At 35.4% G+C, this 26,073-nt stretch overlaps 4 protein-coding genes across 5 annotated transcripts in view; 2 read left to right on the top strand and 2 right to left on the bottom strand.

The window, feature by feature from the left end:
• Positions 1 to 9,659, top strand: part of LOC100636101 (msx2-interacting protein-like) — a 17,075-nt gene extending 7,416 nt beyond the window's left edge. The window contains exons 8-14 of one of the 2 annotated variants that reach the window (XM_019999735.1): positions 3,129 to 3,254; positions 3,722 to 3,955; positions 5,146 to 5,718; positions 6,212 to 8,128; positions 8,185 to 8,299; positions 8,637 to 8,923; positions 9,399 to 9,659. In XM_019999735.1, coding sequence (XP_019855294.1) covers positions 3,129 to 3,254; positions 3,722 to 3,955; positions 5,146 to 5,718; positions 6,212 to 8,128; positions 8,185 to 8,299; positions 8,637 to 8,923; positions 9,399 to 9,545 — 3,399 coding nt within the window. In that variant the 3' untranslated portion in view covers positions 9,546 to 9,659. Of the gene's footprint in view, positions 1 to 3,128; positions 3,255 to 3,721; positions 3,956 to 5,145; positions 6,127 to 6,211; positions 8,129 to 8,184; positions 8,300 to 8,636; positions 8,924 to 9,398 lie in introns of both variants that reach the window. The other variant, XM_019999693.1, reaches the window with a different exon arrangement.
• A 237-nt stretch (positions 9,660 to 9,896) lies between these two features.
• Positions 9,897 to 12,678, bottom strand: LOC105312610 (insulin gene enhancer protein ISL-1-like). Its single transcript, XM_019999852.1, has 7 exons — positions 12,548 to 12,678; positions 12,152 to 12,362; positions 11,757 to 11,832; positions 11,562 to 11,706; positions 10,843 to 11,216; positions 10,285 to 10,542; positions 9,897 to 10,176 (listed from the first exon to the last, which is right to left on the bottom strand). Exons 1-7 carry the CDS (start codon positions 12,594 to 12,596, stop codon positions 10,087 to 10,089), a joined length of 1,203 nt encoding a protein of 400 aa, XP_019855411.1. The 5' UTR covers positions 12,597 to 12,678; the 3' UTR covers positions 9,897 to 10,086.
• On the bottom strand, positions 12,679 to 24,718 carry LOC100635972 (S phase cyclin A-associated protein in the endoplasmic reticulum-like). The gene is made up of 26 exons (XM_019999791.1): positions 24,325 to 24,718; positions 23,615 to 23,706; positions 23,051 to 23,428; positions 22,213 to 22,369; positions 20,167 to 20,307; positions 18,594 to 18,665; positions 18,385 to 18,414; positions 18,181 to 18,234; positions 18,033 to 18,104; positions 17,925 to 17,983; positions 17,754 to 17,835; positions 17,547 to 17,699; positions 17,418 to 17,501; positions 17,157 to 17,359; positions 16,966 to 17,095; positions 16,813 to 16,919; positions 16,475 to 16,771; positions 15,875 to 16,018; positions 15,519 to 15,595; positions 14,573 to 14,727; positions 14,458 to 14,519; positions 13,365 to 13,452; positions 13,203 to 13,282; positions 13,037 to 13,148; positions 12,949 to 12,994; positions 12,679 to 12,894 (listed from the first exon to the last, which is right to left on the bottom strand). Exons 1-26 carry the CDS (start codon positions 24,601 to 24,603, stop codon positions 12,803 to 12,805), a joined length of 3,246 nt encoding a protein of 1,081 aa, XP_019855350.1. The 5' UTR covers positions 24,604 to 24,718; the 3' UTR covers positions 12,679 to 12,802.
• Positions 24,719 to 24,749: 31 nt separating this feature from the next.
• On the top strand, positions 24,750 to 26,015 carry LOC105312880 (28S ribosomal protein S30, mitochondrial-like). The gene has a single exon (XM_011406058.2). It carries the CDS (start codon positions 24,823 to 24,825, stop codon positions 25,897 to 25,899), a length of 1,077 nt encoding a protein of 358 aa, XP_011404360.1. The 5' UTR covers positions 24,750 to 24,822; the 3' UTR covers positions 25,900 to 26,015.
• The last annotated feature ends 58 nt before the right edge of the window (positions 26,016 to 26,073 follow it).

Genomic DNA, 26,073 nt, shown 5'->3' with positions numbered 1-26,073 from the left:
ATTTTGTGTACTTTTCTTACAGTTTTATGCTTAGAATAATGAAAGCTAATGATCCCAATGTTTAAATTAGTGCTATTACATTACAAGCCATGAGAATAAAGGATTATTTCCCCCTATAAAGGAATGGATTTAGCTACAGCTATCCCTCTAGTGACGTCACGTTTAGCCACACCCACCGACAGGAAGTAACCTGGCAGAAAGGAAAAATGGGCATTTTTGAAGGTTCATATCTCAGTGAATAATTTTTTTCAGACAATGGGAGTTGGAACACATCATTAGTATGGTCAGGCAATCATATTAAGCAAATAAAAAAAATATCTCAAAAATGCACTGAAGTTACCCTTTAAAGTGGATTATAATGTAGTGGGAGCATATCTAGAGAATAGCCCCAAATTCAAATCTGCAAAATTTGTCAGACTTTTCTTCTTTCATCTTTCTTCTATCAACATGGAAATCTTTTAAACCAGAGAACCGCTTGAGTTGGCTTTTACACGTAGATCATTCTTTTGAGTTTGGGTCAAGGACTGGACATGTGGCTTCAAAAAGAAGCCAAGACAGAGAACTATGGATGGAAGACAAATTCCAGCTGCAGCACCGAGTGGGTTTGTGGTTTGACACCATTTTAATTTATACACACGTGATCAGCATAAATATAATTAACCTAACCACAGAATCTTAATAGAAAGGAATTTATTAATTTAAGAAAAAAGAATGGAAAAAAGTAAATAAAAAACATTAAAAATGGAAAAGTAGTGGGATTGAAGTGGAAAAAAGTAAAGAAACAAGAGGGTAGTTGCAAACTGGTGAGGTAAAAAATCCTATACCATTGCATAAAGAATAGCACCCAAAATTATTGTAAATTACTTACTATATGTTAACTATGAAGCTATGTCTTTCATGCAATGGTGTAGGATTTTCACCTCACCAGTTTGCAAGTACCCTCTTGTTGCTTTACTTTTTTCCACTTCAATCCTACTACTTTTCCATTTTTAATGTTTTTTATTTACTTGTGGATACTATGAAGGCATAAAACAGCTGAATGATTGAGGGCAAATAATAAACAGATCTATAGAAGAACAGAAGTATGAAAAGCCTTCCCCTTAACAGTAAGATGAAATGCTGTTCTCCTACAAAGACTGTGGCTGGAGGTTCCATATACCTCCATAGATGGAAAAGATGAGAGGAATGAACATTCATATTTCCGTCGCATGACTCTATCTAAAGACACCTCTTGTCACGTTTATGGCAATCCTAGCATTGATGTAGGATGGGTTGTTTACAGCAAGAACATGCAGTAGGATAGAATGTCCTTGCATCAAAAAATGCATGTAGATATGAATTAACAGTCCCAGAATCTTTCAACTCTAATTTCCAATCTACATGTTTCATCGTCAGTTTGAATGGCAAAAGTGAGGTGCGGAGGCTTTCTAGATAGTGATTGCAAGGGAATTTTTATCATAACACTATTACAGACCTCATCAAAGAGAAAAGCAATAAGTCATGAATACCATTGCACCATATAATAGTGAAACCACCAAGATGAGGGTTGAATGCCATAATGTAAACAGAGAATATTCAATATCCATTAAAAAGACAATGAGAAGGAAGAATTGTGGATAGAATGAATTCAGACAAATTTTTTGGTGAACTGACGGTTTTCATAATGGATGGTTTTTGATAAACAACAGAGATTCTATTTTGTAGCCTGTAGGATGAATTGGTATCTCAGTATAGTACACTGAGAAACAACGAGGCTCACAATGTGCATACAGACAGGTTCAGAGTTTTGGTATTGAATGAGGGAGGATTAGGTAAACCCGACATGGTAGAGAAAAAGAACAAAGATTTCTTAAACTTAATAGGGGGCTCATTATATGTCAGGGACGGCAGTAATTGAAGTCTGAAAGATTCTGCAAAGGGCTAAAGAAGAGGACCAATATCAGTAGAGATCATTTTAATTTTAATTACTGAATCAGCCACAACTGAGTGCCTCAGTGCCGAGTATTGAGCCTGAGGATTGAACTTCGACAGTTCAGTGAGAGTAGATACATGTAACTCATCAACCCAATCTTTGTCCATTTTATTGACACATGTAATTATGACAACAGTATCATGGAATATATATCTGTTTTCATCCACTTTCACAAGGAAGCATGTATTTGAAGTAGTGGGACCAACTTCTGGGAATCTGTGCCACTGTGACTGTAGATACACAAACAAAGGAATCATCACCATACCATGCCTTGACATTTTTAGAATGAATGGAATACAACTTAGACTGACTACATGGTGTTGGCTGGTAGGTCTTGGTACATTCTTAAGAAATTATAGCTTCTCCATCAATATGCATGTATAAATCAAATCCCTATGAGTAGTGTTCACCAGTACAAAACCAAAAGATGAACGTACCTATATGTACATGTACATGTATAAGGTATTACATACATTTCTCTTGAAGAAATTAAAGGTATTTGAGGCATTTACCAGGAGGAATGCTTCAGTGTCTTTATCAGCAAATAGTCTATGGAGACTGTGAACAGCAGCCTTACACCCACCATCATAGCCAGTGTTTGAGTAAAAGCATCAACTACTTCCATAGCATCATGACCTATGATTGTGAGGATAGCTTTTGAAATAATCCTGTCACATAATGATAACAACATTCCAAGTATATTCATTAATGAAGTGACATTAAAATTTCCCAGTATAACACCTGTGTACAGTGGGACAAAAAATTTTTTACAGCAATGTGAAACAGAGAGTACTGTTTAAAGACTTTTTTTGGCAGTGCTAGAAAATTAAGGAAATCTCTGTAAGTCTTGAAGAAATTCTAGCATGCAAGGTAGTGGTGCACTTATATACATATACTAAGCTTTTTTTTCATCATTAAGTCTACAATGTACAATGTACATTTTACTTTATAGCGCAACTTGGTGTGGTTGCTTTTTTCTATTTCTTGATGTACATGCTTCCATAAGGCTGTCCAGGCTATGAAATTAAAAATTAGCGTTGATATTTATAGACATGTGACATTCCAAATTTCTTTGTGTTATTTATAGTACATGTAAGTGTGTTCCCATTAAAGATTACTGCAAGGCATGGCATGTACTTGTTTATTACTTTTTTAGGATGTAGAGATAAAGAAGATGAGTGGAAATGCTACCTATGGATTTGTACTTTTTTTTAATCTTCTTAGTGCTATTAACGCTAAGAAAGCAATGGATGGTGCACAACTGGGACGAAACAGAATTAGGGTAAGATTGATATGTGCATGTACATGAAATCCCCTTATTTTGCTGCTCATGCTTGTATGTATGTGTACATGTGCTATTAATGACTATTTACATGTATATACTACCACATAGCCAGGTTTTTTTAGAATAACAAATTTTGCAAATTTCTTAAGATTTGCAAAATAAAATTCCTTGAAAATCTATTTAATAAGGTATTAGATGGTAGTAAAGTAGGCAGTTGCAAAAATTATTTCCTTGAACCTCCTGATACAGGTCATTCACAAAAATTATTACCCTCGAAAAAACTGCTATATGGTATTACGTGTACATGTATTTATTTCACATGTAAGTATTCATTTTTACTGGCACACTAAATAGCTTTTCCACTTTATGGATTTACTGTATACAATGAACATGTAGCTCTCTTATTGCTGTGCATGTACTGTTATGATTTAGCTTTTGTTCTTTTTCATTTTTATATTTTTTAGGTTGGATTTGGTAAAGGTACTCCAAGTAAGGTTTTATGGATTGATGGAATTGATGCTTCTCTTAATGAGACGCAAGTAAAGTCACACTTTTCTAAGTATGGAACTGTTGTGCGTATTGGCATTGATCGATCGACTTATACTGCAATGGTTCAGTTTGATAAAGTTGATGAAGCAAAGGATGCATTGAGCAGTGTGAAAGGAAGTTTTATTTGCAACACACATTCAAAGATTATGGTAAGATATTTTATTCTCTTTACTATGTCAATGCCTATGTACAGTTGCATTGTGTTGAAAATTTTTTAGAAGTTTATACTTGTAAGCACAAATAAAGTTCTTGGCTGCAGATAGTAAATACATTTACATGTACATTAGCTTATGTTGCATTTTCTACTTATATGGTATGATGGGTCAAAGTGAAAAATGGAGTAATAGATAAAGTCTGATTTCTCTACTTGATTGGTATAGTAGTTAGAACATCATGGTACATGTAGCTTGCAAGGATGGCCATTTATGTTTAGAAAGTTTTGGATAGATGATGCCCCACACAAATGACAATAATGCTGTGTAAAATACATGCATACATTTATGCGTTTATTATTTTATGTAAAGTACAATTTACTGTCAATTTTTATATACATGTAAGTATACACTCCTCTAGAGCACTTATTGTACTACACATAGTGTATTACCAAATACATGTACATGTTAATCTGGCATATGCTGGTACGTGCATGTATGTACATGTAAGTGTAACTGAGTCTTTGTGTGCAAGTTTCATGTTTACTCCTTCAATGCACAGAAAATTTATAATAAATTGGACTCAGAGTGTACTTCTACTTAATGACATTTTTATGGTACTTGTATTTGTTCTTATGTACTATAAGTGTAAAACTTTACTTGTACATGTATGTGTACATGCAGCACTTATAAGTTTAAGTGCATGTTCTTTTATTGTACTTAGCAGGGCTTCATTTAGAGGGGGACGGGGAGGGGGGCACTCGCCCCCTTGATTGACTTACATGTATTAACATAATTACATGTATATTCATATTAATTATCACTCCAGCAGTACATTGTATAAGTGTTGTGAGCACATATTGTGCATGCACAATAAAAAATATTAGTGACCCCCTTCATTGAGATATTTTTAATCCTGCCCCCTTGTATAATATCCTAGATGAAGGCCTGCTTAGTACTTATCCATGTACATGTCCTTTATCCCAACCTTGGTGAAAATAATGAATTAAGTCTAACTTGCACTCTTCTTCATGTGCATTGACTTTTTAATTATTTTTTGCAATTTTCGTGAATTAGATGGACATGTACATGTAGCTTAGTGAATTGCATAAAAATGAAAATGGAGTTTGAAGCTCATCAACCTTGTTGGCTTAATTATTTATCACTGCATTTCCTTACTTTTTTAGGCTGATTTCGCTAACAGAGATGCTAAAGCAGCATTTTTTACGCACCTTGAAAGCATGGATGGACAATCACAATCGTTTTATTCCAGGCCTCCTCCAACAACTGCAAAATCATTAATGAGACATCGACCTTTTGCTGTATTGCCAGGGCTACCTCGTCCTCCACTTGACTATTACAGTTATCAGTACGTTGAGCCTGATTATTATGGTTACAGATCATATGATGTTCGTGCTGCCGAAGTTGCACCTAGACACTATTCTCAATATGGAGTAGGAAGTGGAGACTATGAAGATGATTTGAGAGAATTTTCTAAGAAAAGAGAAAGGGAAAGGGAAAGGCGCATTGACAAAGAAGAAAGGAAGAGATCACAGTTTTCTTCAAGAGAGTATAGTTCCAGTGATACAGAAAATCCTCGGCATAAGAAGCAGCCTGAAGAAAAGCAGAAAAGGAAAACCAAAAAAATTAGAAAGTGTTCAACCAGTAGTAAAAGTGATGATGACTGCTCCACTTGTGTTAGAACTAAGAGTGATAGCAATACGCTGAAAGACAAGAGCTGTGGTGGTGCCCCATTATCGGTGAGTACCGAAAAGATTAAATTAGCTAAAAAGCTTGATGATGAAAGTATGAGTAAGGAAGATGAAAGTGACTTTGAATCTGCCGTTACAATCAATAAAAGTGTTCATAAATCAAAATTGGAGGGGACTTCCAAGATTGATAGTGATAGTGTTTATTTAAGTAATAAGAACGTTAGAAAAGAACCCAAAGTAATTATTACATACGATGAGGATGAGAATGATGAAGTAGCCAACTTTTCAATGCAACCGTCTCCACCTGCATGTATTGCATCGCAATTAGCAGCATCAGATTTTCAGGAGCAAATGGAAGCATTACCTACTTGTATAGCTGAAACACTTATTGAACAATCTGATGTACAGACACCTACCGGTACTAGTGATACAAGTGAGAGGGATGAGAAACAATTGGTAATGTTTTATGCATGTTGTGAAACTGAAAATTACATTGCATGTCATATTTATTGTTAAAGTTACTGTACTCATATCTTTATAGGAAGACAATGAGCCTGAGGCACTTCTTCATTCTACTGATGGTCGTCCAAAAATATCTATAGCTTGGAAAGGAAAACCACTGAAATTAGATAGGTTGTCTTTTCTCCAACCTCCAGTTAGTTCTGTGTCCACCGACGTATCTATGAAAGAAGAGAAGTTAGAAAGTGACGTTAGCAGTAATGAGGATTGTGATTATGTTAAGCCCAATTCACATACTTGTAAATATTCAGATCTGAGCAATAGGATGCAAGATGAAAATGCACCAGAATATAAACTCTTTTTAAATGATAAATCCACTAACGTGACCCATTCAAGGTCATTAATTAAAGATTCCATGAGAAGTACACAGCACAGTAAAAGTACTAGACATGATTTGGCCAGCAAAATTAAGAAGAAAGAAAGAACTTCTACATCCATCAATAAAGAGCATAAAGATGTATCTTCGGCTTCTTCCCGTGCATCAGACTCTCATGACCATCGCATGTCTCATTTTTCTCAATGTATTAGTAAGAATGGCTCTTCACATTCATCTGGTAGTCCTGCTTTGTACAGACAAAAAAGTCCTTTGCCACGTCAACCTCACAGTCCCATGTCTCGTCCACATAGTCCTAATCATCAACGGTCACGTAGTCCAGTATTCCGACGCCAAAGAAGTCCTACTATGCATTCGTCACATAGCAGCCCTCGTCATCCACATAGCCCTACTTCACGCAGTTCACGTAGTCCTACCACTCACCATAGTCCTAGTTCATATCGTTCACGTAGTCCATTGTCTCATCGTCCTCGTAGTCCAGTGTCTCACCGCTTTAGGAGTCCTATTTCAGGTCGATCTCAAAGGAGTCCTGTTTCAAGCCGATCTCGTAGAAGTCCAGTTTTAGGCCGATCTCATAGGAGTCCTGTTTCAGGCCGATCTCAAAGGAGTCCTGTTTCTGCCCGGTCTCAAAGGAGTCCTGTTTCTGCCCGGTCTCAAAGGAGTCCTGTTTCAGGCCGGTCTCAAAGGAGTCCTTTTTCCGGCAGATCTCAAAGGAGTCCTGTTTCTGTCAGATCTCATAGGAGTCCTGTTTCTGTCCGATCTCAGAAGAGTCTAACTTCTGGCCGATCTCAAAAGAGTCCTGTTTCCGGCCGGTCACAAAGGAGTCCTGTTTCAGGCCGATCTCAAAGGAGTCCTGTTTCAGGCCGATCTCAGAGGAATCTTGTTTCTGGCCGATCTCGTAGGAGTCCTGTTTCTGGTCGATCTCAAAGCAGTGGACGATCTCGTAGGAGTCCTGTTTCTGATCAGTCACAAAGGAGTCCTTTTTCTGGCCGGCCTCATAGCCCTAGGTCTTGGCATTTGCAAAGTCATGCCTCTCAAGATCCTGTTTCTCGCTATTCACGTAGTCCTTCTCCATGTCTGCACAAAAGACGGTCACAGACACCAATATTGAAAACAGAGAACTTGATTTCTCATGAGACAAGAAAGTCACGGCATATCAGAAGTGGTCAAAACAATAAACAGAACACAAGCTCAGAGCTACCAAATACTTCCATGTGTAAGTATTCTCCTCCTCATCATGCTCGTCACTCAAGGAGTCCACATAGAGTTGAGCAATTACATGACTATAGCCCTCGACGAAGTTCACGTTTTAGGGCCTCACCCCCTGTTTCAAGCAGCAGCAGATCACCGACATCATATCACAGGAAAGTGAGTAATGATCAAACAAAAAGTAAAGGGCATTATAGTAAAAGTGCTTCCCCTGTGAATCAACATACTCCACCTTCCTCACCAATTCCATCATCTAAAACGAGCGAAGTCAATTCTTCTTTATGCCCACCTGATCTTCCTTGCCCTTCTGCTTCCCAAAATACTACTTTTTACCCTGATGATGATGTTTCTGAAGTTAATATAATTACTGATGATGTACATATTGAAGTGGATGAGGTATACTAACATGTGATTTATCATTTTTAGTTTTGACCTTTGTTGCACTTCCATAGGATTTGTCACAATCTGTTTTTTTAGAACAGTTGTTGAATAAGTATCCTGTAGTTTGGCAAGGTAGCCTATCTCTAAAGAATGATGCTGCCTTACTTCAATTCCACTTTTTATCTGGTATGGTTCTATTTTTTGAGCAAGGAATACATTTACATGTAATTTTCATTTTGCAAAACTACCTTAAAGCCACTTATTTTTAAGTAGACAAATATTTGCAATTTGTTAATGGTATTAATTTAACGTGTACTAATTTTTGTGATTTCACTCATTTTTTCAATTAATAACTATTAATAAGCGTAAATTATTAATAAATGCAAGTACTAATTTTTGCGATTTTAAAGCCACTCTCAAAAAATGCAAAAAATTAGTACTTGCAAATAATAGTGGCCTTAAGGTATTTGCTAAGTGGGCTGTGATGTGTACTTTAATATAATATTTTTGCTTCAATTTGTAGGCAATGATAATTTACCGAGTATGGGCCTTCTGCATGATATGGACTGCAAGATCATAGGGACAATACCTACTCTTCACATATCTCAAAGGATGAAGCTTGAGCCATTGCATTTAAAAGGAATTGAAAAATGCATGGAAAAGCAAACTGATTATTGCCTGTTACTTGGACTTCCTTGTGGACTTGATTCATATGATATTGCTAAGCAAACCTCGTCATTACAGAAAAGCATCATTTCTTATTTATGGTTAAAACAAGCAGCTGGCATCATTAATTTGTCTACCGAAGAGGTAAACCCCTTTTACAATGATTGTGCTTTAAGTTACATGAGGGTTTTAATTCACTGGAAATAGTTTTGGTAATTTTTTCAGCCAATTTGCTAAATAAATTCCTGTGGCATGTAAGGAAAATGGCTACGAAAGATAAGATTGACAAAAATATGTAGTATTGATTGGCAAATCTGGACCAATTCCCAAAGTTTATACCAACTAAGTATAGCCACTATACGGGTAAATGAAATTCCCCTCAATTTTTACAAGATTACATCATGTACTTTTGATTTTTATGATGCATATACATGCACAAACTTTTTTATTTTTGATTTATTGTAAATCACAACATTTTCAAAGCTTATTCACCGAACAATAATAATGAATAAAAGTTTGATGGTAATTTTCAACCATTAAGGAAAACCCATCAGCAAATTGCATTTCACATCAACTCACTGCAGATTTTATAACTTTTTTTTTCTACAAATTTTTCTAGGATTCAAAAATAGCTCTTCACATTTTTCCTCCATGTCAATTTTCTCGATCTCACCTTTCTAAAGTTGCACCTGATATGCTTGCAGTGGCATTAGACGATGCTCATCTATTTATTGTCCTTGCTGTAGCGGTCAATGATAATTCATGAATATTTGTGCTTCTGTATTTTTAACTTACGTGTACTTGTCAATACATTGTATGATTATGTGTAAATTATTTGTCTTGGCTCTTAATTTTTTTAAAATAATAATTAAAATTGTAATCAGTTTCTCAGCCCATTTGGAAGTCTACCAACCTGCGTGGACATGGAAGAGTGCTTCCACTATTACTTTTGAATGGTAACCAGCTCTTCTCAATAACAATGCATGAACTCTGAATCTATCAATAAGGCATTTAATGAATTAGCAATAAGTATGTTGATGTTCAAGTAATATACTTCCATTTATATGCAAAGTCCATTCATGACCAGTCCCTTAATCAACTATAGTCACTGACAATGTTTTTAGTATGGACAGGACATAATCATTTCAAAACAAAACTGTAATTGACATTAAATGCATAAAACACTAACGTGTGGATACTAACATAGTTATAATAAATTATACATAGAGTCTATATTGATATGATTTAAATAAATGTGATTTATTCAGTTGCCTGAATGAGCAATTAATATGAAAATGTTCACATTCTTAAAAGGAAAAATGTGTAACAGTAGTTGGTTGCTGCATATGAGGCTGAAGTGATGCACTGGAATATATATAACTTTGATGTTCTGTTGTCTAATAAAAAGAAGAGACTGATGATAAAAAGAGAGACTGAATGATGCCTCACATAATAATAATACCAAAAAGCATACCCAGGAAGCAGTGAGTAGAAATTGCACTTACTATGGGTACTGGAGAAGAAAAATCAACTGCATGATCAAACGGTGATACTGTATCAGTTGGTGAAGCCCAAAGTGGAGGATTATGCTGATACGACACAATAGGTGAAACACAAGTATTAGAAGGAGTAGGGGGGAGTGTTGGTGTGGTAATGTGATCATAAGCTGGTAAAGGGTATGTAAACGCCTGCATTCCTCCATGAGGTGAGACCTGACTCATATTATCAGGAGTCATTGGAGTTTGTGGAGTCATTGGCAAAACCTATTAAAAAGTCGTTTGGCAGTACATTAGTGGTGCACATGTGTATCTTTGTTGCTCACAGCTTTTGATGCATCAGTAAAAATATCAATCACATTTACAAAATAATTTAAAGGGGGTTGCTAAATAACATTATGTGGGCAGTATGGCAAAAATTGTTTGCAATCAGCCTACTGAAATTATTGAACGGCTTCATTACTAAAATGCTATAATTACTTCTGCATGTTTACACTTGTTTCTGAATGTCATTGTAATGCTATAATTAAATGTCATAGTCATGCAAAAGAAACATAAGATATATACCTTGCCCCCTGACTGTAGCCTAGCAGCTTCAGCTTTTTGAAGAGCTTTTTTGTCCTTGCAGCGTCTGTTTTGAAACCATACTCTAATCACCCGAGGAGATAAGCCAGTCAGTTCACATAACTGTTCCTTTAAAAGAGCATCAGGCCGTGGATTTGTTTGATATACACTCCTTAATGTTTGTAACTGTTGCTCCGTTAATACTGTACGAATTCTTGGTTGTTTCTGCTCAGTGCTAGACCTTCTTTTGTCAGATGATTTTGAAGTGGCTGTAGTAGTACTAGTGGCCTGAGAGGATGTGGATGGTGATGACGTTGTTGCAATACTCTGAGTACAACCATTGTGCAGCAATGTTTCTGGTGATTCAACCAGTTCAGCTACATGGAAAAAGCAATGAATGCTCTAAGTTATTAAGCATTTTACTACTTATTAATAATTATTAGTGAACAACATAGTACAAGAAATGAACATAGCGTGACTATGGTTTTGGTATTTGGTACCAACTGCCATCATCAAAAACAAGGATCAACTTTACCTGTATCTAGCTCTAATTACAAACAGTTTTCTTTACTTCAGAAAAAACAAACATGCATTAAAGCACAATTAAAACCTGCCTTAAGATACTATTTAAAAACAATCAATCAACAACTATGCTATGACTTTAGGCCATCTTCATAGACAAAATTTATACAAACTATGAGAAGACTAATTGTCACATTTACCTTCCATTGTTGGCTCAATGCTGTCAATTGGAAGTGATTCAAAATCAGCTTTACAATATAGTTTGCCACCAGCCATTCCGAACTGTTCCCCTGTACTAAGCTTTTTATCACAAAGAGTACAGCAAAAGCAGTCAACATGAAAGATCTGAGCAAAGAGTTAATATGATATCATTACACATAGATTTATTAACAAACCTCTTTCTTGGCTCTCATAACAAGAGTGTCTGCATTGATGGGCTCAGAACATCTTTTGCATTGAGTACCAAATAGCCTTTGAAGGTAACATTAAAGGAAAGGGAGGAGAGTACATTACTGTCCAGTATTCATAAGATCAATGAGATGCATTAGCCTAAAGCAAAACTGTGGGCCAGGCATTAGAGAAATAAGGAGGGGAAAGGCAACCTGAGGAATTTATTACCTCACATGGGAGGTAATATATTCCAACCAGAAGGACCACAAAACTCATCAATCATCATTACAACTATGACTCTTTTCATCTGTTTGTCAAGAGAATTCTAGTTATCACACAATCAAACAAGGTGTCCTACAGCTTATGATGTCTATACCATTCCATGCAAGTGCAAACTCACCTGATGTAATCAGTTCGACAGTAAGGTCTACCATCTTTAATGAAACAAGTTTCACAGTTTTCATCCATAAAATCATGGCACTCACAGCAGATCAAACATGATACATGCCAGTCCAAATTAGGAGAAACGTGCAATGAGAATTCATCTTCTATTGAAAGTTTACAGCCATGGCATATCCTCTGCGTGGTAAAGCTATCCATCACTGCATCTACTAAAAATGATAACAGAAATTTGTCAACACTCTCTCGTTTTCCTTGACAGTGCATCATGGTATCAGTGCCACTGCATGCGATTACTATCTAGAAAAATCACCAAGTGCTCAGTTGCGAAGGCTTATCCCAACCCCAGTTCAAGTATATCTATACCGTCATTGCTATAACGATCTCATCCACTCACCAGCATTGTTGCAGTTGTAGTTTATATTACTGTTTTCACATTCCATCATCAGTAAGCGATAAGAGAGCTAAGTTACAAATGCCTCCCCGACAGCTAACAAAACTTCCTCAGGAGCGTTTATTTATAATTGGTTAAAGGGATGTAGGCGTGGGTAACAAAATAATTTTAAACATAGATAATTTATTTTCATTTACTCCAATTAAGTGATTATACATTGTATATAAGTACTGACAGTATTTGTACATAATAAGGCTATCATGCAGCAAAAAAATCAAGAGCAGACTTCCAGTGGTCTTTTGGAAACCGGTTTTTAAACAGCAAGAAGTTAATACTCGGCTCTTCAGAGTCTACAGTATGTCGAATGATAAAGAATTTTAATATTGAGCATCACAATAATATACCTTTAGTTGATGGTGAAGTTACAAGGTCACATTCAGACAATTCATTCTATAGCAGCTAAAATCAATACATGTATATAAACACACTTACCTGAAGAAAGACACACAAAAGCTGAGAATTTACATCTAATTCTAGAACTTCTTTGTTATCATGCACATTATAACAAGCTGATATCAATGTTGGATAAAGAACCCTAGCTAATCTACATGAACAACAAGCACTTATCATTAATGTTAAAAATGATAAGACAACTAACTTTGGATCACTAAAATATTCAAATGGCAGACCACAAAGCAACTGAAGCAATGTGGGACTTCTCCCAGCAAGCAAGAACATCTAAAGAATACAATGCAACCAAAATTAGGGTCAAACATCAAAGGGAAGAGCTTGTGTTTATTTTGCTAGTTATTCCCTTAACCTGATTCTCCTGATGCAATACACTAAAATAACCAACTGTCAAAATCAGCTCCTGCAGTAGTTGTTCATTTCTATAATGTGTACAGTACCTATACAATGAAATACATGTAGCAACCACATAACTATAAGAAATAGTTTTGACAACATAGCATACTCCTCCTTCCATAAAAGGGGCTTACTTTAATGCACACAAGGTGGGGTTTCAACACAGTAAACTATTACAGAAGGAGTGTCAAAGCTAAGGTCAAAGTTAACAAAAGGAATAATTACATTAAACAGATGTCTTTCCACACAGGCAATAAACAATGTCCTGGCAAATACATGTACATCATCGTACACAACCTCAAAAATATGAGCAGATGTACTCCCTACAAACACATATTCTTGTACATGTACTAGAAACTGATGCCATTAAACCAACAGATCAATCTCATTGAGGAAATAATTGAAATTACAACTCAAACGTATAGTAGTACTATCATTTTTTAGTCATTCCATCACTATCAACCCACAACATACAATGATGAGTAATGTACAGTGAGTTGGAACAAATGTTGAATCCTATTATGCATATGTTTCATAAAATTATAAAAAAAGAAATTTATGAACTGTTACAAACACATGCTTTACAAAGACTTAGTGGTATACTATATTCAATTAAAGTGTCCAGTGTCATATTACACAGACTCTAGGCTCCAAAGAAGCTACAGAGTAACAGGTACCAAAAGAAAATTATTTGAGGTTTTATATTGCTCTCATAACACTATAAAAGCTAGGTTACAACCGTGAGATCCACGACCCATATGTAATGCAAACCACCTTTCATGTTTCATACATGAAGGAATAAAGAAAGGAGGGTGTACATCAATAAAATCACTTTGTTCATCAATTCAAACACATGTTTACACTTTGGTTAAGACCAGCACCTGAACCATCACACTGCTAATGGTCAGACAACAGACAACAGCTGGTTCAATCATGATTCTTGGCAATTATTTCAAACCCCACACATCCACCAACTTAAATTTTAGAAGCTTATTTAACTATTATCAACACAAATCTAATGGCAATCAATAAGAAGGGAATTTACCTACCAGAGCAAGTAACTTAAAATATGACGTAATTCAAGAGATATCCCTTCAGCACTAAGACAATTCTAATAAATAAAACATCAATAAATAAAGACATAATCAGAAACATCAAACTTACTTGTACCACATTCAGAGCCAATATAGCTGAGTTGTTAATTGCTTTGATAGCAGCAGTAGTAATAGAAAGTATATACGATGGAAGAAAAGGGGGAACAGAGGAATGACGAGGTGGTCCATCATGAAGTAATAAAGCATATACAAGAGAAATAATACCTAGAAAATATTTTATTGAAGTCCAGTGGACTACAGTGGATCATACATTACATATACATGTAAAAAAATTGATTGGAAACAGTCTAGTAGCAATCATTTGACGTTACACCAATGAGTGAGGTGACATAGCCTTTTACCATTTCTGAGTAGTTTGAAAAGGTTAATCAGGTTTTTTCAAGAATACATGTACATTGTTTTTGGGTTAATTAAGCTTGTATTCAACTTACAGTAAAGTTAAAAAAGACAAAATATGGATGACACCATTTGACATGGCCATTCCCAATCTAGGTCCTTTGTGTACATGTACATGTACATGCACCAAAATCATAAAATATGCAGTCATGCAATTACATGTAAGTATACATGCATGCTCAAACTTCATATCACAGGAAAATAATAGCACATACACATGTCATAAGACATGACACTAACACTTCCTACACGTAGCTTCATTCTTACTATACAAATTGTACATGGAGTGCAAGAACTACACATTATGTCAATAACACATGTAAAAGCATTACAAGAATCAAAACAAAGACTACATGTTAGTGTGGAAGAACATGCATAGGGTACATGTATACATGTGTAAATAATTCAAAGGTACATGTACACATATAAAGCTTCCTACTGACTGGCAGTATACATGTACATGTCTTGTACATCATGTACATTGTGTACATGTGTATCTGCAATGTGCCATGTGCAAAATTAAAAAAATAAACTACATGTACTTGTATGCATGCATGTAAATGTACATGTACATGTATTTACATGCATATGTATATCACCTGCTAAATCAGTTTGACGAAGTGTACACACAAGTTGAGTAAAGTCATCATATTTGCCACTAAAGACATCTTTCACACTAAAAAAGTAATAAACACACCATAACTTATTGTGCCAGAACTCAAAAACACTAAAATAATAATGAAAGAAATGAGAGAGGAAAGCAAGAGATCAAACAGAAAACAGACTGAATCCCCCTTCTACTGAAGCCATATCAAAACTTTGATGTCTTTCTTTGATATTTGAGTTTCTAGTAATTGATCAAAGTATCTGCATCAACAATTCTTAAAATTGACTTTGCCACAAGATTCAATGATCAATACAAGTACCTGCCCATACACACAGTCACATTACTTACTCAAAGTGCAGGCATGCCGTGCAAGCAGTGATTGTATTTAAACCAGATAACACCAATTGTGACACAACAGGGTCATCAAATGGCCCAGTTATTGCTCTAAAGCATTCTGCAAGCCGGTCAATCAATCCAGTACAGACAATGTATCTAAAAATAACGCAGAACTAATATAAAATAATGAGTTTGTGCTTGATCCATTTTACTAATGACAAGCAATTAAAAATAAGAGTTACTAATGAATTGGCACATTCCAAGGACCGACCAAACCCAAGTTACTTTAAAAGAGAGTCACAACATAGCCAACTGGCACAATAACAAAAAAGTGGAGTGTCCCTGGCACTGTTGAGTCTCATGCATAGGATGCAAACATCAGAACTACTACATCACAGCCACAAAACATGTCACAAACAAACTATAGATAATTAAAGTAAGTGTATCGTCTTTGGCTAAGTACTGTATCTAACAAACAGACTTGTGACACACCTAACGTGACATAACGAATGACATGAAGGTGACAATTTACAGGTCATGTGTCATAGACAAAATGCACTGTTCACACTAAACACAAACCATTAGACTATGGTACCAAGTAAATTTACTTACGCAACACAATCTCGCATAATCTTGTGATCAATATTACCCCGAATGGAACAACTGATGACAACAGCAATCAAGCCAAAAGCAGTACCACAAATGCTGGTCCAAGTAACATGTCGAGACTTTTCCTTTCCTTTGTTCAGTAATGCAACCATTATGTCTGACTTTTGTTGAGAACTATCAAAATAATGCGATATTAAATCAACCAACAAAGTGAATTTTTTCGAAAGAATGAAATACTGTGAGTTCGAAATGTGCTCAATGCAAGTTAACTCCATTGAATTAAGAGCCAGTAAAAGAGGCCTAAAACGTAATGAAATTACAATCTAAAACAAAAAACATACTTTAATGGTAATGATGAAGCAGTTGAAGGATCAGTATAGAAGAGAAGAAGTCTAGACAGTGAGGCTAAACCACCCAAATGACAGAACAACAGTTGATCATCTTTATTCTATAGAGCCAAAGCACATTAACGAAATATCATTCAAATACCTAACTCTATTCCCAATAATTCTATTAAGATCTCCTAATAGTCTTTCTAACTGTGATACCACTTGGACATCCCACACTTTTTGTCGACTAAATGCATCTAAAACTTGATTCATTTCTTTGATTGATTTAGTGAACCTTAAAAATATAACAAAATAAATATTTAAAACATCAGAATAATACGCTGTAATATATGTACTTTGACTGGTGTCTTGAAATAACTCCACTGGCAAGTGAACTATAGGTAAAACTATCTAAATCTTTCAATCCAGTAGATAATCTCTGGCGTATCTTTCTGGCTCTTTTCTTGCCAGTTTTTAATCTTTCCTGTACTTCAGTGCTTATATTTTGAGCTTGGAATTCTTCAGGTGCAAGTACTATTACTGATAATACATCGTCAGTCTAGACAAAAATGACATAATTCATTAAATTCAGACTGCATACATGTAAGGTTACAAACTTGATCTGAAAGTCCTTTCAACTGCAGTGATTCCTTATGCCTTTTCCCCCGCAAGTGACTCATTAAATACACTTCAGATATTATCTTTGTGTACAATAAAACAACAGACATGTACATGTACCTGTTTACCTTTACATTGCAGACACTACACCACTTCTTTCGTTGATATGCTTCAACCCTAGGAGCATAATCACTCGATGCATTACGATACAATGATATAGCCATTGCTCTTTCTTTTTTTTGTTCAAGCTGCTGGTCATAAAGTTTAGAAGATTTGTCTTGCTACAGAACATGTACATGTACATATAAAGAGATCTAAAAACAAAGTTGAATTACTTTAAGTTGTATTCTTCTACCCATTTCTTCAGATAAAAATCGTTGGGCTGCATGATGTGCTTCAAGACGTCGCTCTCTCTCTCTAAAAGAGCAACAATAATAATAATAATTAATTACACATATGTACATGTACATAATTATAATTATGTGTATATGGGCATAAATCTTTACTTAGCTATTTCTTCGCGTTGCTTTTCTTTTTCTACTTTCATCTGCTCTATTTTTGCTTCCTATACGTGTAAGCTATGAGTTGTGATAAACACATGCACAATCTAGTACTTGCTCTCGACGTCGCTGATTCAATTCCTTTAACTTTGCCTGTCTTTCAGCTTCCTTAATGCGTCTTCGTTCCTATACAAAATAATTAATCAGTGTACATATAATTAGCTGCATTAAAAGAATTTTAATGAAACTGTGATATACATACATGAGCTGCTTCTTCTTTTGCAATATTCTCTTCTTTTTTCTTTAATCTTTCCTCCTAATGATGCGATTATTCATTGTTCAATACATGTACATCATTAAACAAGCAAAAGCTGCACATACATGTACAATACATGTACATGTATGTACAAAAAATGCTTAAATGATGTTACTAACACAAAACCATATTGACAACAATTAACTGTACCTCAATATCTTGCAACCGAGCTTCAATGACCTACATGTATACATACACATTACAGAAGTACGTATAAAGAATGGCTACAAAATGTACATGTACATGCAAATTAATAAGAACTACATGTACATGTATATATCATTATCAATATTATCAATCATCATTAATTCTATTACTATCAATTACACATACACCAACTTATTTGTATTACAGTGTACCTGGTGCTTCTCAAATACTTCCATCTTTTTATTCTGAGCTTCTAAGGAATTTATGAAAGCAATTTCATTAACCTACATTAATGATCATAAATAGTAATTGCATTCCTTGTTTGATGCATTGTTTGTATAAAGCTTTCTGTGAAAACAATTGGGTGGTGCCTATCTGGGAGTTATATGCCTCCAGCATCTAAAGTTAGACCTATAATAACATTGCATACCTTTCTCACAATAAGCCATTTCATTACAAGCAAAGCTGCCAAGGAACAATATAATTACCTCATAAAAAATGAAGCTGCAGACATAAAAATTGAAATACACATGTACATGTACATGTAAATGTAAAATGTATATTACAAGCATGCAAAAGGCAGTGTTAAATGTTTTGTATAAAAAATACATGTACATGTAACCTATTCACTGTAGCAACTAGACTTTACTTTTTGTTTATTTACAATAGCCTAACAATAAATTGACACTGATTTTGCCATGGAGATAAAAATACACATGTACATGTGTACATGTACGTATATGTGTGTACATACAGTGTACATGCCTATATAATCAAAGGTCAAATCACACACACTTCATACTAAAAATTGATATTATGTCAACTACATGTGCACAATCTCATCTGGCTAAAGCATAAAGTGCAAGTACACTGCATGTACAAATTATATGTAATGAAACTTACAAAAATAGAGCAATAAACTAACTAATTACAGCATTGCGTTTAACTCTTGTAGCAAAAAATAAAACAAACAATTACTCTAAGATTCTTTTGTCTACAATACATGCATGCAAGCAGTCACGCAAGAAAGGCTAAAGTGGTTTCACAGTCATAAAAATACAATACCAAACAATAAAATATGCATGCACATGTACAGATGTACATATAAATTATTCAAGACATGTACATGTACATGCATTATAATTACGTATATGGCACAGTAAAGAGGCATGAGGTGTGGAGTCGAGACAGTAATTAATACAGCACAAGGCGTGAAGCACCTTGCATTGTATTGGCTGTCAAGACTACACTCCAAGTGTTATTATTGCCCATACAGCACACTTTACTGTGCTACAATTTATTGTACATGTGTGTGAGCACATCAAGGGCGTCCACTAAATACACACTCCTAGAGAAGTTTTCTGGAGTCTCTCATGCCCTGTCACAGTTTAGACAAAGCTAATACAGACAATTACAAGTCCACCAAATGTAAAATACATGACAATGAAACTTAATATGTACATTGTACATGTACATGTACATGTACATGCAATTTACAAACATGTAAATGTCGCCCTAGTTAAGTTTTGAATTTTTAAAATCAGACAATTGCAATGAGGAGTTAGAAGTGTGTAGTTGAAACAGTCAAAATAGAGCAAGTGTACAATTATTGTATACAATGTGTATGAACTGCATGGTAAAATACATGTACATGTATATGTACATGCCAAATTCAAACTTTAACATAAACAATTAATGTATACATGTACATGAATGCAAAGCAAATTGTGCATGGTATTTCAAAAGTATAGTAAATTATATAATAAATTCACAAACAAAACTGACTTTGGCATCTTCTTCTTGAGCTTTACGAATAATTTCTTGAAGACGCACTTCTCTTCGTTTCTCTGCTTCAACCATTCGGCCTTCAATAGCTTCTCTGTGCTCAACAGTCCTAGAGAATTGGTGCTCACGAACAATCCTTATCTATAAAAAGGAATAGCAAATTGCATGTACATGTACATGTAAATTTCACTATTTTAAGCATTTACATGCATATACACACATGCATATACACACATGCATGTACTGTACATTTATAGCAATTCCACTACATTTGTAAATACAGGTACATAAAAAAATTAAAATGAAAAGTGGTAGGATTGTTTAAGGAAACAAAAAGGTACTTGCAAACTGGTGTGGTTAAAATCCTGCACCATTGCATACTACTTAACCATTGTTAGCTTTAGATGTAGCCAATTTTTTTAGCTTCTCTAATTCATGCAAACAATTAAAACCAGCCCTTCTGGCATCTTTTACATGTGTATAACTAGACCCTGTTGAAAATTCTTATCATGCACATGTCCTTTTTGTACGGTTTCAGTGCAAATGCATGCATATTTTAGTAGTAAAACATATATGTTGTATTTGTAAATACTGACATGATCTATATGCATGTAAGTATGCAAATACATGTATTTAGACCTATAGTTCTATCAAATTGCTCAAAATAGGGTCTTCCATACGCATTATTATGACTAAGTCTAGAGAAGGAGTCTGAAGATAAGTCAGTTTTTTTAACTAAAGAAGCACAATACAGCACACTTTAAAATAACCAAATGCAAGCATTGAGTCCTACCAAGGCTGACTCAGCCCCACCCAAGCTATAAAATTGCAGACCAAAAAGGATGATCCCACCCTCCTCCATTGTGAGAGTCAGGTCCACCTGACTAGGTTATTACACCACCTGACTAGGTTATTACACCACCTGTAAGTGCATGTAGACTATATTGATTGCAAGAAGACTCATGTATGTACATGTACATTGTATACAATGTATACTAGAAGAATGTAGAACATTAAAGGGGCGAGCCTAAGCAAGCTATAGATTGTGCTACATGATCTACATGTATGAGGAAGCAAAGCAATTGCACATGCAAGTCTAGCAGTCAAAATTTTCTCTATCACCTCCTCACTTAAGAATCTCGGCAGCGATTGCAGCAATTAAAGTTATCTTGCTTACAGTTAGAAGCAATCACTGATTTGAAGATTGTACATCTACTTTGTTAACCTAGGCTTGCTGCTAGAAAAGAAACATCACTGACATAGAACAGATCTCATGATGCATGCAGCTAGCTACAGTACATGCAGGTAGCTACAGTACATGCAGGTAGCTACAGTACATGCAGCTTTCTCACTTGCATTCAACTTATCAGAGTCCTTTATATCAAGAAAAAAGATTCTATATCTGCTTTTCTAACATTTCTTCTTGCTAGAGAAGTCTTTGAACAGCGGTTTAGTCTTATTTTGCTAGCCATTTGCTGCAAATGAGCTCAGACTCGCTGATAGCCGCCATTTTATTCATTGTGACCACACCCACTTTCAATGAAGATTAGGCTATTTAACTATAATAATAGTTAGATGGTCTGCCTGTACAAACAAACAAACAAACGCTTTCTCGCCTTAGTGAGGCGAGCTCAGGCTCACCCCAACAAGACATGTACCATATTTTAGCTTTTAAAGTATGTACATGTACTATTATAAGCTAGTGCCTGAATGTGGAAAATATGAATGAACTAAATACACAGTATTACACATGTAACTAGTTACTTATACTCATACACAAAGTACAACATGTACATACGTGTATATACCCTAGAAAAATTTACATGTACAATGTATGTATCACATCCATGGGTTAAATTGTGTGAGCTTGCAATTTCAGCTAATTGGAAACCTGCTTAATTTTTGTGATTCCACACTATCAAACTTCTAGCTAACACAGTACAGTACAATGTACATGTATGTACATGCACATGTACAGTACACATAAGCTGTACACAGGTACATGTACATGTACATGTAAAAAATTACATGTACTTACATGTATACCTTGTCTGAGATAACTCGTGATCTCTGCACCCTCTCCTCATTCAATTTATCCCTAATTTGCTGGGCTTTGTGTTGTTTTTCTTCAGATATTTTAATAGACTCAGCTAACGAACGCTTACGTAATGGAGATGATAACTTTTGATGTAACTGAACAGCTCTATACAAAAACGTAATACACATGTATAAAAAATACTGTAATGTATATAAAAACCAAAATTTTCAATGAGTATAGAACATGCAACTACTGATGCTTATACATACCTCCATACTTTACAGTGTACATGTATGCACAACAGTACATGCATGTACATTTACATGTACATGTATGCATGCAGTAAGCATGCAAATTCAATCAAGATTTGACACTTTCTCTGTATTGTAACAATTGCACGCTGTCAGTTTGCAGCCACACTCAAACACCCTCACATCTTAATTAGACTATGGAGAATGCAATCAGCAATCAAAACTATCTAAGCAAGTTAATGCAGTGGAACCTGCATATGCCAAACAAAATATACGTGTAGTTTTGAAATCATGCATGTAAAATAAATATTGTTTTGCTTTAATTGTTTTGGCGAGGCCAATGCACCAACAATGTCTCGTTTTATGTGTACATGTACATGTAGATACATACATGTACTATAAATGTCTCACACTCATGTAATAATTCTTTATGTACATGCATGTATAATTAATGTAAATTTTTAACATACATCATACATGTACATGTAGTATAGGTATTGTACATAAAGGCGATAATTTCATAAATTCAAAAAAGAAAATAGAAGACAAAGATGAGTCACCGCATTACAGAAAACATGCATACATGTACATATACCTTCCTGGTGAACGAGAATCTCGATGATGAGGAGAAGGTGGTGATTCACTTCTATCAGCCCAAGATACAGTCTTATGATGATTTACAGTATATATGTATTCATCTATATCATCCAGAGAAGGGGGAGGAGGAGTCCCTTGACACTCATTCAACTGTGAATTATATAAAGGAGGTTCATCTATGAGTTCAATATTGGCATCAGTCAATCTAGTTTTATCTAGTTCAATGCACTGGGTTTTAGGGGACAATGATAAATCAATTCCAGGACTACTAGAACTACGTCTTTGATGTTGCACTGACTGTTCAATAAAGTCCACATAAGAAGTTTGCTTAGCTTTACTAGGTGAGCATCGAACTTCCCATGTTACACTAGGAGGTCTACAGTATAAAACAATTAGGCAGGTAACAAATCAACTACTATAGTGGAAATAATGAAAAAGGAAAGCCTCACCATCCTTACAATTACACATGTACATGCACTTTCCCTCATTTGATCATGTACACGTACATGGCCACATGTAATTTGCAAAATAAAATCACATGCCAAAATGTACATGTATAAACCTTTCTTGTCTTTCAAATGCTCTTTGGACTTCAAATCGCTTGATCAGTGCTTCAAAATCTTTCTTACAAACCTCCAAAGTCATGACTACTTCCTAATACAAATAAAAATACAAAATATACATGTACCATATAGCAAGAAAAAATGGCAAAGTTTTGCTTTAGCAAATGGTGGATTAATGATAAGATTACCAAAACAAAATTCACCATTTTGCTTTATTCTGAGCATGCTAAATGACCATGTGGCAGTAAATTCACCAATATAAAAACCACCAATACATTGAAAACATATACCATATAGCGGGTAAATTTCATCTGGGAAAATGTTCATTTTAAGCAGGATTAGAAATTTTCGTTCGTTTCATTATAGTTCTGAGCAGCCATTTTGTACATGTGGCATTGAGGAAGCTCCTTTTTCGTTTAGAAAATATTCATTCCACTAGGAACGAGAACGAAAAGAACAAAATTAAACTCTGACCAAATATGCCCGCTATACGGTTATCAACAATATTAAGTGTCACCAAATATACTGTACATGTACCCACTATACAATAGCCAATGTCATCCAATCATAGTAATCATGAAAGGCTTATTCATTATTGTACCTAGATGTGCCCATGCAAATCTACAATGTATGTACACAATAATACTGCTATGAGGTAATAGCAATAATAATTGATAATAAATAAAGTGACACCCTTTCAGTCACATACTTCACACTCCACAATACTTTCATCAGTTTCACAGGTGCAGTATATTTCATCCACGGCACGATGAAGATTATCAAATAAGTATGACCAATAACGTGCACGCATATCACTGTGCCTCCCAGCAGTAAGTTTACAACGACGTTCCTTTACGGCATACTTTTCTGCTGCAACAACACACACAACCTCATTGAGGGACATACTGGTGTTTTCACTGTCTGAGGTAACGAGACACTCGTTGTCATCTTTCACGTGTTCCAACTCATCTTGGCAACTCTCAACCATTGTGCACCTCCTCTGAGGAAAATAAAGTATAGTTAAGGTCGAGGTTAAGGTACACTATTGTATTTGTAACAGAAAAAGCACCTGCCACCTGAGGCCTGTCATTGACATGTCAAGTTTTGATTTGACACACCCATTACCACACCTACAGTGGACAGGACTGAGGAGTGAGGACTCACAGGAGGATAGAAGCACGTGTGAATTGATGAAACTGAACTGACAATGGCTCATCATCTTAGAGCATCTTGTTTCCTTGCTAATCGTTCGAGCACTCTTAAAACGTTCTCTAGATGTTATGGCTATGTTCATGTGGTTCATAAAACCATCCCTCATTTATTGGGTCCTGGGAATGTGTGGAGAAAATGCTACGTTGTTCATCCATGTAGTGTTAAGAAAGATTCTCTCCTTCACGCTCAATGGCTAACAGGCACTAAATTGGTGAACGGGTTGCCTAAAGAAATCAATTCGATCTCCTTACCAAATGATTTTATTGTCACTGAGTTCAAGGAGCGTCTTATTGATTATATGAAAATTTCGCCAGATACAACACCATTGTACTCTAATAATAATAATCTTAACTTTGGATTGTATCAAGCATGTCTGTCGTGTTTGTGGTCACTGGGCAATTTTCAACACATTCAACACTCTTATTGGAGCCCAATTACAAAGGTCACTAGTTATTGGCGTAGGAATGGTCTAAATTTTGTGACCTTTACCAAACCTTCAATTTTATATACTTCATCAGCGTTGGATTTGTGGCCTACACCGTCTACCACTACATTGGTAGACCCAGTGAAATATCTTAATCCTTCTCATATTCAGTTATTTGAACAGAGTTTTGACGATATCAATGTATTCGGTGGCAATAAGAGCTTGAGTCTCTATCCAATGGCTCATACCCTCATTGTTGACAACGATTATAAGAAACACACTTTAGAGCAAACTATATCTCATGCCCTGTTACAATTGTTTGCACAGTCTTCTGCTCAGACTGTTCAGAATGGGTATCCTCTTGATAGGAGGCTGGACTATCCTTTAGCAACACAAGCAATCTTGACTGACGGATTACAGTACACCTTTGCATGCTACCAGTTAAACACATTGAACATGACAGAAACGTCACAACAGGAAGTTTTTAATTATATGTGGTGCGGACCTACATATAAAATTTGGAACAAGGAAAAAACTGATCTTAATAATAAGTGTGTTACACTACTACTAAAGTTTCTATTAAATGAACCGTTACGGGAAACCCCTGCACTTGTTTGTCCTGTCAATGATGTGAAGGATACAACATAATTTTTGTTTCATCAGTTTGTATGAAAATAGCGTTTTGGTTTTTGTTAAAAATTGTGTTATAGTAGTAATAGATTGTTGTAATTATTATCTGGGACCGAGTAGTATCAGAAGGAAAAGTGTTATACCTACAGGCAAGAGTAGATACCGGTAATCTCATAGTGCAGCAAAGTCCTT

This window comes from Amphimedon queenslandica, unplaced genomic scaffold, assembly GCF_000090795.2.
Source record: "Amphimedon queenslandica unplaced genomic scaffold, v1.1 AMPQUscaffold_13522, whole genome shotgun sequence".
Classification (NCBI taxonomy): Eukaryota; Metazoa; Porifera; class Demospongiae; order Haplosclerida; family Niphatidae; genus Amphimedon; species Amphimedon queenslandica.
Note: the sequence above shows the minus strand (reverse complement) of the source record. Positions and strands in the feature narration are given on the sequence as shown.

What these genes read in the sequence shown, in the direction of transcription:
- LOC100635972 (XM_019999791.1), bottom strand. Translation starts at nt 24,603, where the DNA reads ATGGTTGAGAGTTGCCAAGATGAGTTGGAACACGTGAAAGATGACAAC. An exon ending in CAACGCGAAGAAATAGCTAA is followed by an intron (nt 17,836 to 17,924) that starts GTAAAGATTTAT and finishes TTGCTCTTTTAG; the next exon opens with AGAGAGAGAGCGACGTCTTG. An exon ending in TTTTGTGTGTCTTTCTTCAG is followed by an intron (nt 12,995 to 13,036) that starts GTAAGTGTGTTT and finishes TAGCTGCTATAG; the next exon opens with AATGAATTGTCTGAATGTGA.
- LOC105312610 (XM_019999852.1), bottom strand. Translation starts at nt 12,596, where the DNA reads ATGATGGAATGTGAAAACAGTAATATAAACTACAACTGCAACAATGCT. An exon ending in TGTCGAACTGATTACATCAG is followed by an intron (nt 11,833 to 12,151) that starts GTGAGTTTGCAC and finishes TTACCTTCAAAG; the next exon opens with GCTATTTGGTACTCAATGCA. An exon ending in CATTGAGCCAACAATGGAAG is followed by an intron (nt 11,217 to 11,561) that starts GTAAATGTGACA and finishes TTTTCCATGTAG; the next exon opens with CTGAACTGGTTGAATCACCA.
- LOC105312880 (XM_011406058.2), top strand. Translation starts at nt 24,823, where the DNA reads ATGGCTCATCATCTTAGAGCATCTTGTTTCCTTGCTAATCGTTCGAGC.